The 13,911-nt window shown below is 48.0% G+C and overlaps 2 protein-coding genes across 7 annotated transcripts in view; both read right to left on the reverse strand.

Annotated features, from left to right (window-relative positions):
- PRICKLE2 (prickle planar cell polarity protein 2) overlaps window positions 1–231 on the reverse strand; it is a 97,815-nt gene extending 97,584 nt beyond the window's left edge. The window contains 1 exon segment of the mRNA XM_040568627.1: window positions 101–231. Within this exon segment, the coding sequence (XP_040424561.1) occupies window positions 101–142 (42 nt within the window). The 5' untranslated portion in view covers window positions 143–231.
- A 10,217-nt stretch (window positions 232–10,448) lies between these two features.
- The window catches only part of ADAMTS9 (ADAM metallopeptidase with thrombospondin type 1 motif 9), a 77,125-nt gene continuing 73,662 nt past the window's right edge, over window positions 10,449–13,911 (reverse strand). For all 6 annotated transcript variants that reach the window (XR_005822950.1, XM_040568609.1, XM_040568614.1 and 3 more), the window contains 2 exons: window positions 13,810–13,904; window positions 10,449–13,377 (listed from right to left, as the gene is read on the reverse strand). Coding sequence is in view for 5 of the 6 variants with exons in the window: in XM_040568609.1 (XP_040424543.1) it covers window positions 13,815–13,904 (90 nt within the window). In the remaining variant the exon portion in view is untranslated. The remainder of the gene's footprint in view (window positions 13,378–13,809; window positions 13,905–13,911) is intronic.

Raw genomic sequence — 13,911 nt, forward strand, 5'->3', positions numbered from 1 at the left:
CACAGGTTGGAAGGGGGGGGGGGGGGGGGGGGGCTGAAGGAGGACACCCCCCGCCCCAAACCACCACCACCGTCACCTCCCCCCCCCCCCGGGCACTCACCGAGCGGCCCGAGAGCCGCTTGCGGGAGCCGCGGCCGAACATGGCAGCGCCGCCCGAGCCGAGCCCCAGCGCCCGGCAGCGGCCGCCCCCGGTCGGTCCCCGGCTCCGTCCCCGTCCCTCCACCGCCGCCGCTCCCGCCCCTTCCTCCCCGCCCCCGGCCCCGCAGGCACCGCCCCGGGCCGGCCCGGCCGCCCCCCGCCCCGCCCGCCCCGCCCGCTGCCATCGTTCCGCTCCGGAGTGAACAAGCAGCACGACCCCCGCTGCTGGCACGTCGTGCGCGGGGGACGGGGGCAAAGAAATAAGCGGAGATCCGCGGGAGATGGGATCCTGCAGAGCCCAGGGGGCAAACGCTGAAGTTACAGCTCTGAGCGTGCTGCGGGGGGGGGGGGGGTTACTGGCTTAAATAAAGCAGGGAGCAAACAGCCTGGGTTACCTGCTGGGCTCCTGTTCCCCACCTCGCTGAGGGCAGATTAAGTCTAAAAAACGCCAGGAGAAATGCAGTCGTGTCAAATGCATTTGCAGCTTGAGATCCCGGGTGGGACACGAGGCACCTGTTGCACCCTCAGAGCTCCCGGGGCTCCTGGGGCTGGGGACCGTGGGGCTGGGGGCTATGGGGCCGGGGGGGGCAGCCCGTGCACCAGCTCTTGTCATCCGTACAACCCCCTCCAAAGGGATCCCCCCGGCCAGCCCCCAGTCCATACCCCTGGGGGCTGCAATCTGGTGCAGGGCAGAGCGAAGCGACGTGGGGAGAAGCGTGAGCAGCAGGCGGGCTTCGTGCAGCAGAGGGGCCTTGGGAATGCTCGGAGGGAGAGGGAAAAAGAAGGCGCTCATCCTCGCCGGGGAAGGACCAGCTTCACTATTAACATCTCACAGCCTCACCCCGGTGGCTACGGTTGTTCGCAGATCCTGTTGTCTCCTTCCCCTCTTCTTTGTTCCTTTGCCTTGCTGCTGCACAGCTGGTTAAAGCCGTAAGGCTTTGATAATTCTTCGTTTAAGCAGTTTTCTTTTTTTTTTCTTTTTTTTTTTTGTCATTTTTTCACTCACATCTTCCTCGCTAGGAGACCGAAATGAGGCTAGGAGCTGCGTGGTTGGCTTTTGAATGTCTCAGGCAAAAAAAAAGTTTCAGGGTGATTTTCACTCTTTCCTCCCATAAATGTTGGGCTTCCTTTAAAAAAGGAAAAAAAAAAAAAAAACAGGGAATTTTATCATGGAAAAAATTTCCTTTTCCATGAGATTTCTTCATGTCAGTGGGAAAAACTGACATTCCCTCCTCGTTCTGTTCTGTGGTTGCTATTTTTACCCCTCCAAAGCCTTCCAGCTTCCCCTCGTTGCTCCCTTCTGCCAAATTTTCTCATCATGTTCCTTCTCAGTTTCCCTCTCAGTTTCCTGCTCATATGGCGGTGCAAGAATACATCCTAAACTCTCAGGGATGGAAGCAAGCTCTTCAAATACACACACGTTTTGTCACACAGTGGGCAAATGCTTGCAGGCTGAGCTTTGAGCTCGTATGAAAACATCCCTACCGTCATGGCTTATAGGATACAGTAATATCAGGGGTGCAGAGTTGCTGTCATCTCCACTGAAGGGCAACAGGATTTTAGGGAATGAGCATCACGCAAGAGAGGACCTGAAATTCGCCAGCACTTGGGGTGTCTTGCATAAGATTCAGAATATTTAAAACTCCAATTAAAACTGCTGAAATAAAAGCATTAATGGATACAGGACTTATAACAAGACTCGACGTGCTGTGGGAAATGCTTTAAAGGTGACCTGCAAATCCTTTTAATTGCTTCGCTGTTGCAAGAGTTGCCGTGTGCCCTCAATAACAGGGCTGGCGAGGACATCTGCTATAAGTTTAAAACAGCAAAAGTAAGTCAAAGTTGGAGGGTGAAGTCCTTGGAGGTGTGGCTGTGCTGAATCACGGCTCCCGTCTTCTGATGAAGAGGCAGGTCCTGAACTTAAAGCAAGCAGAGCTGGCCTCCTGCCCTCCATGGTGTCGAGGTGGCCATGGGGCCACCAAAACTGCCTGACGGCCTGCAGGGCCTCTATCCTCCAGCATCAGTTCAGCAGCTGCTGCAGATGCTGGCGGGCAACTCCTCTATGCCCAGGGAAGGTGCTGAGCATTAAGACTTGCAGTGAGGTGCTCGGAGGGAGAGGGGCGATGAGGGCTCAGCCCTCAAGTGCTTCTGCCCTGATGGTCCTGGAGGGAGACGTGGGGAACTCGCATACACCCAGAGCCATAAAAAGGTTCAAGTGCCGCAGCCCCCAGTGGAGGCTTAGCAGCTTCTAGGCATCTAAATACCTCCTGGGGCCGGCACTTAATCTCTCTGACCCAAGGCATCTGGGACAAAGGAGGGTTAATGGTCCGTCCGAGGTCCGAGGTCCGGAGCTGTCAGCAAGACTTAACTCGCATTTTTGGGATGCTCAAATGCTGCGTGAGAAGAGAGTCGGGCCAGAACAGCATCTCTGGGATGTATTCGGGAAAGGGAGGGGAGACATTATCTCACTGGCCTGAATGCTCCTCTTCTCTTTCCTCCCCCAGAAAAGCTGCCGAGAGCGAACACAGCTCAGGAAATAAACTCCCACTCCCTTGTGCTCAGCATGTTCGGGGGGATGATGCACACAGGCTGGGAGGGCAGGGGACAGGCACACAGCTCCAGGCCTACCTGTGCTCTCACACTCTCGCTGGAGGTACTTTCAAAAGTTTCTTTTTTTCTTTCTTTTTCTTTTTTTTTATTTTTCTAATATATACACCTGGATCTTCCTCTTGAGAGAAGCCTCAGCTCGGAGGTGGGGGGTGTCAGATACTGCTGTCAAATAGACTCAGAAGCAGAGACACGCGGATAATATATGCCAGACAGTTTGTCTGACAAATTATTGTTTCTGCTGCCACTTAAATTGTTCCGCACGTCATCTTTCCCTCCCATTCCTGTTTCAACCAAACCTGCCTAGGGATGACACTTCTCTCGGGACTAAATCAGCCTGAATCCCATTTTCCCCTTTCATGCACAGCAAGAAGGACCATTTTCCTTTTTGAAGTTATGGATGGTGGCAGAAGTTGGAAAGAAGAAACCGGTGACGCTGCGGAGCTGTTCTGCTTGCCTGACCCTGTGGCATGTGCCTGACCCGGCAGCTCTGCACGAGACCTTGGGACAACAGCTTGAGCAACAGCAGGAGTGAAGTCACCTGTGGCCAAGCCCAGGGGACACACACGAAGAGGAGCTGCAGTAGCTGCTACCAGTGGCTGGGAAATATGGGGACAACGTTCCCAATCCTATGGAGCCAAGAAAGTTTGCTAGTCTCTCCAGAAAAGTGCCCCTAGCTCATCTCGTGTCTTGCAAACCATGTCTCCTGTTAGGAAGCCACCTCCGAAATAGCTGCAGAAAACTCTGAGCATCCCTCTGCCAGCTCTGCCACCCCCTACGCCTGCTGCCTGCTGCCCTGGCCGTCAGCACCAGCACCACCAGCACGGCCCCCTGCAATCAGGCAGAAAGCAGGGCTTATTTTGCCCGCTGGACCCGTTTGCTTCTCCCCACCACCTTGACAAGGTGGATTTGGCTGTTAGGGACTGCTCCATCAGTCCCCTTCTGGTTCCTCCTGCCGGCAGCCTGCGCAGGTGAATTACAGCTCAGCGTGGATCCTGTCACCATCCAGTACCCTGAAGGTGATAAATGGCCAGCTGTTATTAGGCAGTTATTGTCTGAAGCCTTTCGACAACAAAAGGGGGGCTTGGAAACTGGCTCTAAATGCCACAGCTGCTGAAGACACATGCTAGGGACCAGGCATTTATTTTCCTGCGCAGTTCTTCCCCCAGACCTCCTTCCTGGGTAAACGTGCCCCCATGAGGGCCTTTTAGGAGGGAAACCATTCAGTGTTTCCGCTCATTCCAGCTTCAAGATTTGCAATTATTGCAGGCAGAAAAGATTGCACATAAACCCCAGTTTGAGGTGGGGATATGGAATTTCAATCTGTGCTGTGCATTAACAGGAACTCGGGCCGGGATGAATCATGCTATGTTACTTCACTTTGATTTTTTTTTAAATTTTTTTTGCACTGCGTAGGCTTTTCTAGGGCATATTCCATCAGGCTCATACTGGTCAAATTTACTTTGAACGTTTATTACACTGTTGATCTGTGGTACACATCTTTCAGATGTCAGAAGCAGTAACAAAGTGGGTTTAGCATCTTAACAAACCCCCTCCATCATTTCCACAGATCGCCACATGTTTTCAGTGTGCTCTTTAATCACAGCCACTCGACCACTGCAAGGATTTTTTGTTGTTGTTGTATTTGTCAGTTCTGAGGTATTTTGATTAAAACCGCACCGAGTAATTTCACCTTTTCTCCTTCATCAATACAGTAATTTGTAAATATCACATGATTTTTTTTTTTGTTCTCCCACCCAGGAATGCAAATGGCCATTATGTGCTCCCTGAGGTATTGCCAAATAACCCTTCTCCTTTTAACCTTAGGATTTTATTGTGTTAGTTGCTAGGTAACTGAGTAAGATTTATAGTCATCTATTGTTAATTTTGAAGGAGTCTTCAATTTCCCTGTAAATAGCATTTAGGAGTTGGACTCCAAACCAATAAAACTTGCAGCCCGGTCCCGCTATGCGGAGGCGAGCACCTGCTAGGAAACACGGAGCCAAGTGGAAACACAAAGCTCCCCCCCCAGCAAAAATGAAAAGAAAAAAAAAAAAAAGAGAAAAAAAAAATACAAAATCTCTAAAATCTGTGCTGTGGGGTTCGGAAGGTTCCACACGGGTGCTGTGCTCTGGGGACGTTAACTCAAGCTTCAATGCCCTCTGGTGCCAGCGCAGCGAAGTGTTCGCTCGGCGTGGAGCGCAGCCCCCTGCCCGCTCGCTGCCCCTGCTCCCACTAACATCAGCCTTGCAATTTCTCCCAGAACTGCATTTTTTTGCCGTCAAGCTCGAGAATCCCTGGGTGCAGCTCTACCTCGAGCCTCTCGCCGCTGAGGGATGGGCGGTAGGTTAAGCTGCTCCGTGCCTTCCCCGAATGCTGCTCAATTTGAGGCTAAGCAAAGCAATGAAGTGGGTCGCTGTCAATTTGCGCAAAATCTCCTCGTGCTATAGCAACAAGTAATTTTCTACTATTCCCCCTTGCTCCCTTGAGCTCTCTTATGATCCAGCAGGATTATTTGCTTTGCGCTGTAAAGCCACACTCCTTCCATGCTACCTTAACTTTTCAGGACCATTCCCGAAGATGAGAAAAACCAAACCTGTTTGGAATAACTTGTGGAGAGGTGAGTAAGAGCAACCAAGGTAGGAGAAGGGCTGTCAGGGGACGAAGCCATCCTGCTGTTTGCTTCCCAGGGCACTAGAAGCACCACACATTGTTCTGTGCTCAAATTAACCAGGCATTTGCCATCCCACAGGTGGAAGTATCATTTTATTATATATTTTTTAAGATGTTTTCCAGCTTATTCTCATTGGAGGAAAAGAAAATAGCCTTTTTTTTTTTTTTTTCCCTTGTGCAAGACTGAAGCTGTTGATAAATGGGGGTATGAGATACCTGAGAAAACCAGACTGTCAGTGGTTTGGAGGATGGCAGCTCAGAGCAGGCAGACGTTAGGTAGCTGCTCCAAGGGAAAACTCAGAGAACCACGTGTGTTTTCCCTGTTTGCCCTCTTCTAGGCATAAATTTTTGCCAGGTTTTTCATTTGTGTGATTTTTCCTTGCTGGAGATGCTGGTTTTTTGGCCAAGGACCTACTCGCTGTCTAAACCTTACAGTACTCCCAAGGTAAATGCTTCTGCGTGTTTAGGCTCCTGAAAGGCCCAGGCACATGACAAAATGGGAAAAAACCATCAGTGAAATCCGAACGCAAGTCATATCTAGAAAGCTTCACCTTCCACTTGCATAACCCAGAGGAAAGATAACGAAGAGGAGGAAATTATCAGATTATCTCAGGCACCTGACAGAGGCAGCCCCTCCCAGCAGAGCGGCACAGCAGCACCAGGCGCACCCGCGGCTTTTCCATGGGGAGCTGCAGACATTGACGAGAGCACTGGAAGGACTTTAAGACACTCCAAAGCACTTAATGCAGTGTAGTCAGCAGAATTTAGGAACACCTGTTAAAAAAAAAAAAAAAATACCACTGTATCTGAAGGGAAGCTTGTGCTGGCATGGCCACCTCTCCATCCAGGCAGGGTGAGCAGCAGAAGCGAGGCACAGCGGCCTGGTCCTGCTCTGGTGGCCTTGCTGAGGTTTTTCTCAGCTCAGCTGTGCCACAGCCCCTGGTGCTCTTGCCCTTGAGGTGCCAGGGCTCAGACGGACCCGGGAAGGGGGCAGACGAGCAGGGGTGAAGTTAAAACACAGTGGTAACTTTCAGCAGCTGAGGCCCAGCACAGGTGGGAAGAAAGAACACTCGGTGCTGCCCCACGGGGCAGGGCTTGGACCTCCTGGGCCAGCAGGCAGCCTGCTGTGGTGGCTACCAAAATAGCAGCTTGTCCCACACCATCTGTGGGTAACTATTTCAGAGCTCATTTGCCAGCTCAGCTAGCACAGGTGTGTTTTACCTGCCGCTGAATCTCCCCAGGCAGGACCAGGCTGCCTCCAGTGGGCACTGGCCTGCTCCAGCTGAGCTGCAGCAAGGTGCAGGCCTCAAGGGCAAGTGTCCAAGTGCATGCTCCCAGCACCACAGCTCTGTCCCCTGGACTCAGCAGGACTGAGGTTTTCCTGGTGAAAAAGGGCTGATATACATGGCCGGGCCTCAACCTCGGCGCCTCGCATCCAGCCACTGCCTTCAGGGACCGACCGCTGTGTCGGCTTCGCAATAAGAAATGTATTTCGACCTCCCCTTGCTTAAACCAGCACCTACAGCAGATCTCCGTGCACTTCCAGCCAACAGATCACATCTCCAAACACTTCGGAAGTAACATTTGTAACCAGAGAGAGACAGAAATAATTTCATGGAAATTTCACAGTTCTGAATTTTTTTTCCCCTTTTATTGAAACAAACAAACCAAACTTCCCCCTAGGAAATAAAGTATAAAGAGCATATGTGTTAGGTCAAAACAGTATTCTGTTCTCGTTCTGATTTTTTAAAAACTGTGCCTTATGTTTGGTAATATAAAATAGCTTAAAAATTAAGCCAACTTTGAAGTGGAAGCGCAAACTCTTCTGTGAAGTCCAAAAATAACTTCTCGGCATTCTTCATCTCACTGCTGCAAAGAGAGGTCAGAAACTTGTCAACTAAATCTGCTTCTGGAAGGCTGCGATCCCCATTGCCTGGATTACTCCAGAACAGGCAAAAAATACTTGGAAAACGCTGGTGTGAGCCTGGCAGGCAGCGCCTGGGCCTTCTGCTCCTGCCTCCTGCACAAAGCGAGCTGCGGAGCTGCAGCCAGGAAGCAGCTTACCGGGATTAGCGACTTCGGGATGAACTCAGAAGTCATTCTTTCAGAGCCATTTCTCTTGATGCCAAGAGTTCAAGTGATGGGAGAGCTGGGCTGGTCAGCTGCTAACGATGGTCATTGGAAATCACTGCTGGTTTTGTCTGAATGCCTGCCCCTGGGAGAAGGGAGCACTGCCTCAACTCTAGGCAGAAATGTTTCCTCTGAGCCAGCACTCAGCTGTCGGAGAACTTGTGTTAGAAAAAACAACAGACCTGCTCTGTAAGTGTCTTGGTGGAAAATGTCCTTTCCAAGCCAGACTGCCCTCCTTGGTCATTTCTGCCTCTCCCCATTTCTCAATACACTTTTCAAAGCACGCCTATGAGGACAAGACAGTTTTCTAGTGAACATCCCAATTTAAATCTAGCTCTCTGAGACAGACATTTCCAAGAGTCTTCAACAAAATGCTTTTAATTTCTACATAGAAGAGAAACGCTCATTATTAGGACAGAAGAGAAGGCTGGAGAGACGAAGTGATCGACTCCATCTCTGAAGCAATTAGTCCTGGTAGGCTGTACAACAAGGCTGAAAAAGAGCACTGTAATTTTCACAGAATTACCGGACCTAAGAGTCAAAAGTGTTTAAATAACCCCCTCATTATATAGGGCTGGAAAGTTAAATGCTATTCAGGAGCCATGCACAGCAGCATGGCTCCACAGCAGCCCACACTAGGAGTCTTTTTAATCATTTATTAAAGATAAATGATAGCAAAGAATGACACCTTTGAGGTATTGGTGAGGTATCGAAAGTAAGAGCCAAGGTTTTGAAATAGTGCATGGTCTGTTCTGCATTTGATGATGGTTGGGAGAGTACAAGAAATGTATCCTCTCTCTTTTTGGAATAAAAACACAGGAGCAGAAAAAGGCTGGAGCTGCCAGTATCGAGAGATCTGCTGCATCTTCTGAGAGAAAAAAAAAAAAAAAAAAGGTGGACATGTACAGGAGGTCAGAAAAATGCAAACTCCTCACTCTGACCTGCAGCCTCTGCAGCAGAGGAAGCCCAAGCACTCTAGCATGTCCATTTTCTCCAAAACCTGCCAAACTTTGGTGCTCAGAGCCAGTGGGGTGGCAATTACATCCTGCAGCTGATTACAATCAGACACAGATCCTCAGCCTGACTCCACAATTCTCCCCAAAGCAGCTTTATTAGGGACTGCCTTTTTTTATTTTTATTTTTTTTCCTGATAATTAGAGCAAATTTCCAACAAACCATTTATAGGTCTTCCGTTTCCAGGTCTATTTCTACTTCCATTTCAGAACCTTGTTTTTTAAACTGTAAATCTGACTTGGGGCTGTGTTGACTTAAAATTGTTTATAGAAAGTTAACTAATTAGTAACACTAATTGGGACTTATGTTGCCTGCCACAAGGCAGAAATAGAGACCTTCAGCTCAGAAACAAATGCTTTTCTGTCAACTGAATTTTTAGCCAGTAACCATGTTTTTTTGCTAGCAACATTGAAATTACCAAGTGAAGAGAGTTGCACCACACTCAAAATTTTCTAAGAATATGTAATCTGAAAATGGGTAATGATATGTTATAAAGAAAAGTATCCTTTAAAATGTATAATTGCTGATTTACCATGATGACAATAAATTAGGTTATCTTTTAGGAAATAGTCCAGTCTATTTATATCCTTACTGCTACGTAATTGCAAAAAGCCTGCTGTAGGAATGTGCTTTTGCATGTAGCTTAACTCCTAAAGCAGAACACACACTGCAAAAGTCTTTGGTTTTCCAATATGCTAAATTTGGCCTTCAAACCTGTTGGTGAATGTGAATGGAAACAACATTGGTTATCAATCAGGGCAAAGCCTGATTGATGGAAAGCTTCAGGCCATTTGGGAGCAACTATTTGAAGACAGTTAATACAATTAAGGAGAGAAGTCTGGGGAAATAGGTATGGGGCTGAGCTGTCTCCCTGGATGCTCCGAGGGATGCTCCTGGTGCTGGCACCATCACATCGCTGAGCTACAGGGACGGATGACACAGCTCCGCGTCCTCTTGGAAAAGGCAGCTGGCTGCAAGCCCAAAGGAGAACTCTGACACAAATGACTTCTGTGGGATTTCAGTACGTGCTTAAAGGCGCTGGTGAGCCACGGCTTCAGGTATGCGCTTCTGCTGCGTTCACGCCGTGGGCCGCGTGCTCCTCCTGTGATGGGGCATGTCAGAGCTGGACATCGCGCGATCAGGGTGGGTGGGAACAAACCTGGAAAACTCTGAAGCACCGGGACCTGTGGGAGGTTGAGGGACTGGCCAGGAATCAGGGGGAGCTGGGAGAAAACCCACGCATTTGTGATTGCTGCCACATCTCTGTTATTGTCTGTTTTGTTAACATCAAAAAGAAAAAAAATAAATCCACACAGGGAATACTGCAGGAGTTGTGGGAGATGACAGCTTGCCTGCTTGGAGGAAAGCAGCCTGGCTGTGTGGAGGCTGAAAGGGCTCCCCAGGAGGCATCCCCCTTTACCATCATCCCAGTTGCAGCCTGTACCACCCTGCCTAAGGGCAAACCAGCAGATGCCAGAATCTGGCTACAATTTGCTGCTTGGTTGCCTTCCTGGGAGCCAGTCCCTGTGTTTGCCTCCTTTTAACCCAACTTTGTTCCACATACGTTTTCTTGTAGACTTGAAATGATTTTTTTTTTTTTCCAAAATTTTCTGTGTTGCTTTATTTTTGCAGCATCTCTAGCAGGTCCGGTATCCCAAGTCATCCTTCAGGCACATTTGTAGAATGAGGGGTACACCTTGTACCTGGGGCTGTTCCCCCCTGGCCAGGAATTGGGAGCATCAGCCCAGGCAGAGCTCAGAACCCTGGACCACAGGGCAGGGCTCTGCACGAGCAGCATTCCCGCCTCCCCCAGCTCCTTTTCATGAGACAAGAGAACAAGGCACCCAAAGCCTGGAAATAAAAACCAGCGCAGAAATAGATGTTTACCATTCACTGTATTATTCCCTTGTGTACAAAGTATTTTGCCTCTATAATAGCACACAGGTATTGAAATACGATGGCAAATGCAGAAAGACCATACAGACATCTCTTACAGGTCTCTTCATTTCCTTTTGAATATAATCAGAAAGAAAAGAAATACTGTACAGGAAAGTGCTCGCAAAACAAAACAAAACAAAGTTTGTAGAAAAATAATGGCATTGATATACAAAACCCAGAGTTGTTTCCTGAACAAGAAATGTTGAAGGCCTCTGGTCCTCAAAGTCTGTTCCTATTTAATGAAGCCCTTTAATGAATCGTAATCTAGTGAATCAGTGATCTATCAATTCTTCCCTTATACTTTATTTAATATTTTTTTTAGGTTTCTCTTGCTCTGTTAATAGCTGTTATGAAACTATATGGTAGACAGGAATGTGTACAGGTCAAAATAATATTTCTTTTTATAAATAGCCATTCACTTCATTACAGAAAATATAATAAGCCTGTACTTTCTAAGCACCACTGTTTCTCTCTAAAGTTCATAGTGCAATTTTCCCTTTTCCCCTACAGAAGTTATACATGAGCAATTATCATTGAAAAATCATTATTCCATTACTATTGCTTTTCCCTTTTTCCTCTCCCTTTCCCATTCCCTTTTTCCCTTTCCCATTCCCTTTTTCCCTTTCCCATTCCCTTTTTCCCTTTCCCATTCCCTTTTTCCCTTTCCATTTTCCCTTTTCTTTTCTTTGACTTTTGAAATGGTATTTTTGGCATTTTTCTCAGAAAGGCATAATTCCTCATTGCTACTCATAGGCATACAACATAGGTGAAATCAGTCGTAAGATATGATCGTATCTACTTATTTTATGTGCTATTAAACAAAACAAAAAACAAAAAAAATCACCCCAAATGATGAGTAAGATAGTCTCATTCTTTCCTCTAAGCCTGAATATTAACGAGAGCAGCAGAGGCACGCGTGGGTAAGTGCCGAGCACCAATTCTTTAGCTGCTGCCTTTTAACAGGACCCTGCTCACACATTAGATGTCTACCGATTTACATGAATATGTCAATACCTGACTGTCAGGCTGACGGGTTTCATTCTGCAGGCTGGATGCATGGGTTATGAATCCAGGGATCTGATGATTCATCGCTATTGATCTGACTATTTTGTAACAGACTGATTGCTCCTCCTCTGGGGAGCTGGGTAATGACAGGTAAAAGACTTGCAGAAGATCCTGAGGTTGGGTTTGCTGAGTATTTGCATCCAAAATTGAAAGATTTAGCCAGATTAGCAGACAAGACTCTTTGGTCTTCCAAACTGCTGGCAATTTTGTGCTAAAAAGCTTCCTTTCCTTGTACTTTGTGCTGCTGGCTGCCCTGACATATGGCAGCGGGGCAGCGTCTTCCTATAGCTAAGTAAAATTGTGGAGAAAGAATTATGAGACATAGTCATAGACTACAAAAATAATCTGGTCACATCACCCCCGTTCAACGTGCTACGAAGCTCTGCGAAAAACGTGGCGTGCCGCAAGCAGCAGGCTATGTACAGGCGGAGCTGCAGTCATCACACAGCCGCGGTGGTGCCTATGGGAGCTTTCCCCTCAATTAAAAATAAAATAAAATAAAAAAACAACACGAAAAAAAATTAAAGGTCTGGTTGTACATTGGATTGCGGACAGCAAAGAGCGCAGATGCCCTACCAGGAAGACATGAAGCAATACAGAAGTAGGCGTAAAGCAGGCTGTTTTCGAAGGGGGGGCAGAGATAGCTGCAAGTACACGCTGATCTCGCTGCTGCCGCCCGCCCGGCCCTGCGTGCTTGCAGATGGGCTGCCAGTGAGTAGGAAGCCAGGAAGCATCGCGGGGCAGCGGGGCAGGACGTGCTGTCCCCAGCCCCTACGTGCCCTGCTCCCTCCGGCCCCCCCAGCCACGCAGGCAGGTGCTCGTGGGTGGCAGGAGCACGGTGGAGATGCTTTGGGCTCCGCGTTTGGATTTTGTGACAACGTCCCTAATAAGCTGCGGTGCTTCTCAGCCCGGGGAAACATATGGGCTCATCAGCCTGCCTGGATGAGTTAATACCCCGCTGCCAGATGGAGCCAGGAAGCACGGTGGCACATGCAATTAGCAGAGAAATGTATGTTGTTTTTTTTTTTCTGAAAAGCGAGTTTGCTTCGGAGCCCTACCAATAAAAGGGACTCAGCTGAAGATCCATCTGCAGGAATTTTCCTAAACCTGGGGTAGATCTCAATCAATTTGAATTGCCTGACAATTTTTCTGCTTTCTTCCTTTTCTCACTGATAAAGGCACTGGATTAACTAAAACTACAGAGCGTTAATAAATACCATGTTAGCACCAAACCAGTGCTTTAGCACTGGCCACAGAGGTCATGTGAAATTCAAAACATACCTAAAAGATAAAGATTGCTAATGCAACTAGCACTGTATTCATTGTCATGTTTTCCTTGAGTGCTGTTGGCCTAATCACTAACATCAAATTTAAGCACATCTTGTCTATTTTCCTTACAGAAAGACAGATTGAAATGCCAAAAATACCCCTATGCAGATTGTGTAGCACCGTAGAGGGCCAAAGCAGCCCGTAACTGAAGGAAAATTACTGATTGAAAGTAAACAACTGAATACAGTGACAATAAAGTATCACTTGTCATAATGCTACATATAATGTAGAGTACGCAAAATGCAGTGGTTTGACTGCAGGATTTAACAATAAAAAATAAAAATAGTAAAAGCAGCCTTAATATAATGATTTTACGTACAAAAATATTAAATCAAAATAAATAATTCCAAACATAAATATTATACTGTACATTAAGAATATGCGATCTATATACACACATAAACAGATAAAAAAAGTGGAAGGCAGAGGTATTGCATCGCTATCCTTCATCCATCTCGTCTCCGCGGGCTGCTCCCAGACAACCTGCAAAGCACAGATGAGGAGCACGTCAGAGTCAGGCCATCAGTTTTGCCTTTGAAACCTGTAAGTGGTGAGACCAGCGCGGGATCTGAGCCGGAGCAGATGCCAGCAAGGTGGAAAGGTGCTTCCCCTTGACAGCATCGCTCCCATGGGCATTACAGGGAGCACTGGAGCTGCTCCTGCTGCACAGGGTACGCTCGCTGGCCCCGTGCGAGAAGCCTCTCACAAAGGAGCGTGCATCCAGCAGTCCCATGGGACTTTTCAGGCATTTTTCAGATTATCACTGGAGCAAGTCTCCAGAAGATGTGCCCCAGACCTGAGTGATGAGCTGCCTTTGGGGAATGGGAGCCGGATGCTTTGCAGCCATGCCCTGCTGTGTGCCTTCAGCAGGACGTTTTGGGGAAGACTCCCCGTTGCTCTCGGCAGGGCACTTACCATTGCTATAACACCTGGACATCGAGGCCTGTTCCAGACGATGGAGTACACTTCCCACAGTAACCACCGCATTTTCCTACTACTTTGGTACCATCCTGCAGG

This window comes from Cygnus olor, chromosome 10, assembly GCF_009769625.2.
Source record: "Cygnus olor isolate bCygOlo1 chromosome 10, bCygOlo1.pri.v2, whole genome shotgun sequence".
NCBI classification, from domain to species: domain Eukaryota; kingdom Metazoa; phylum Chordata; class Aves; order Anseriformes; family Anatidae; genus Cygnus; species Cygnus olor.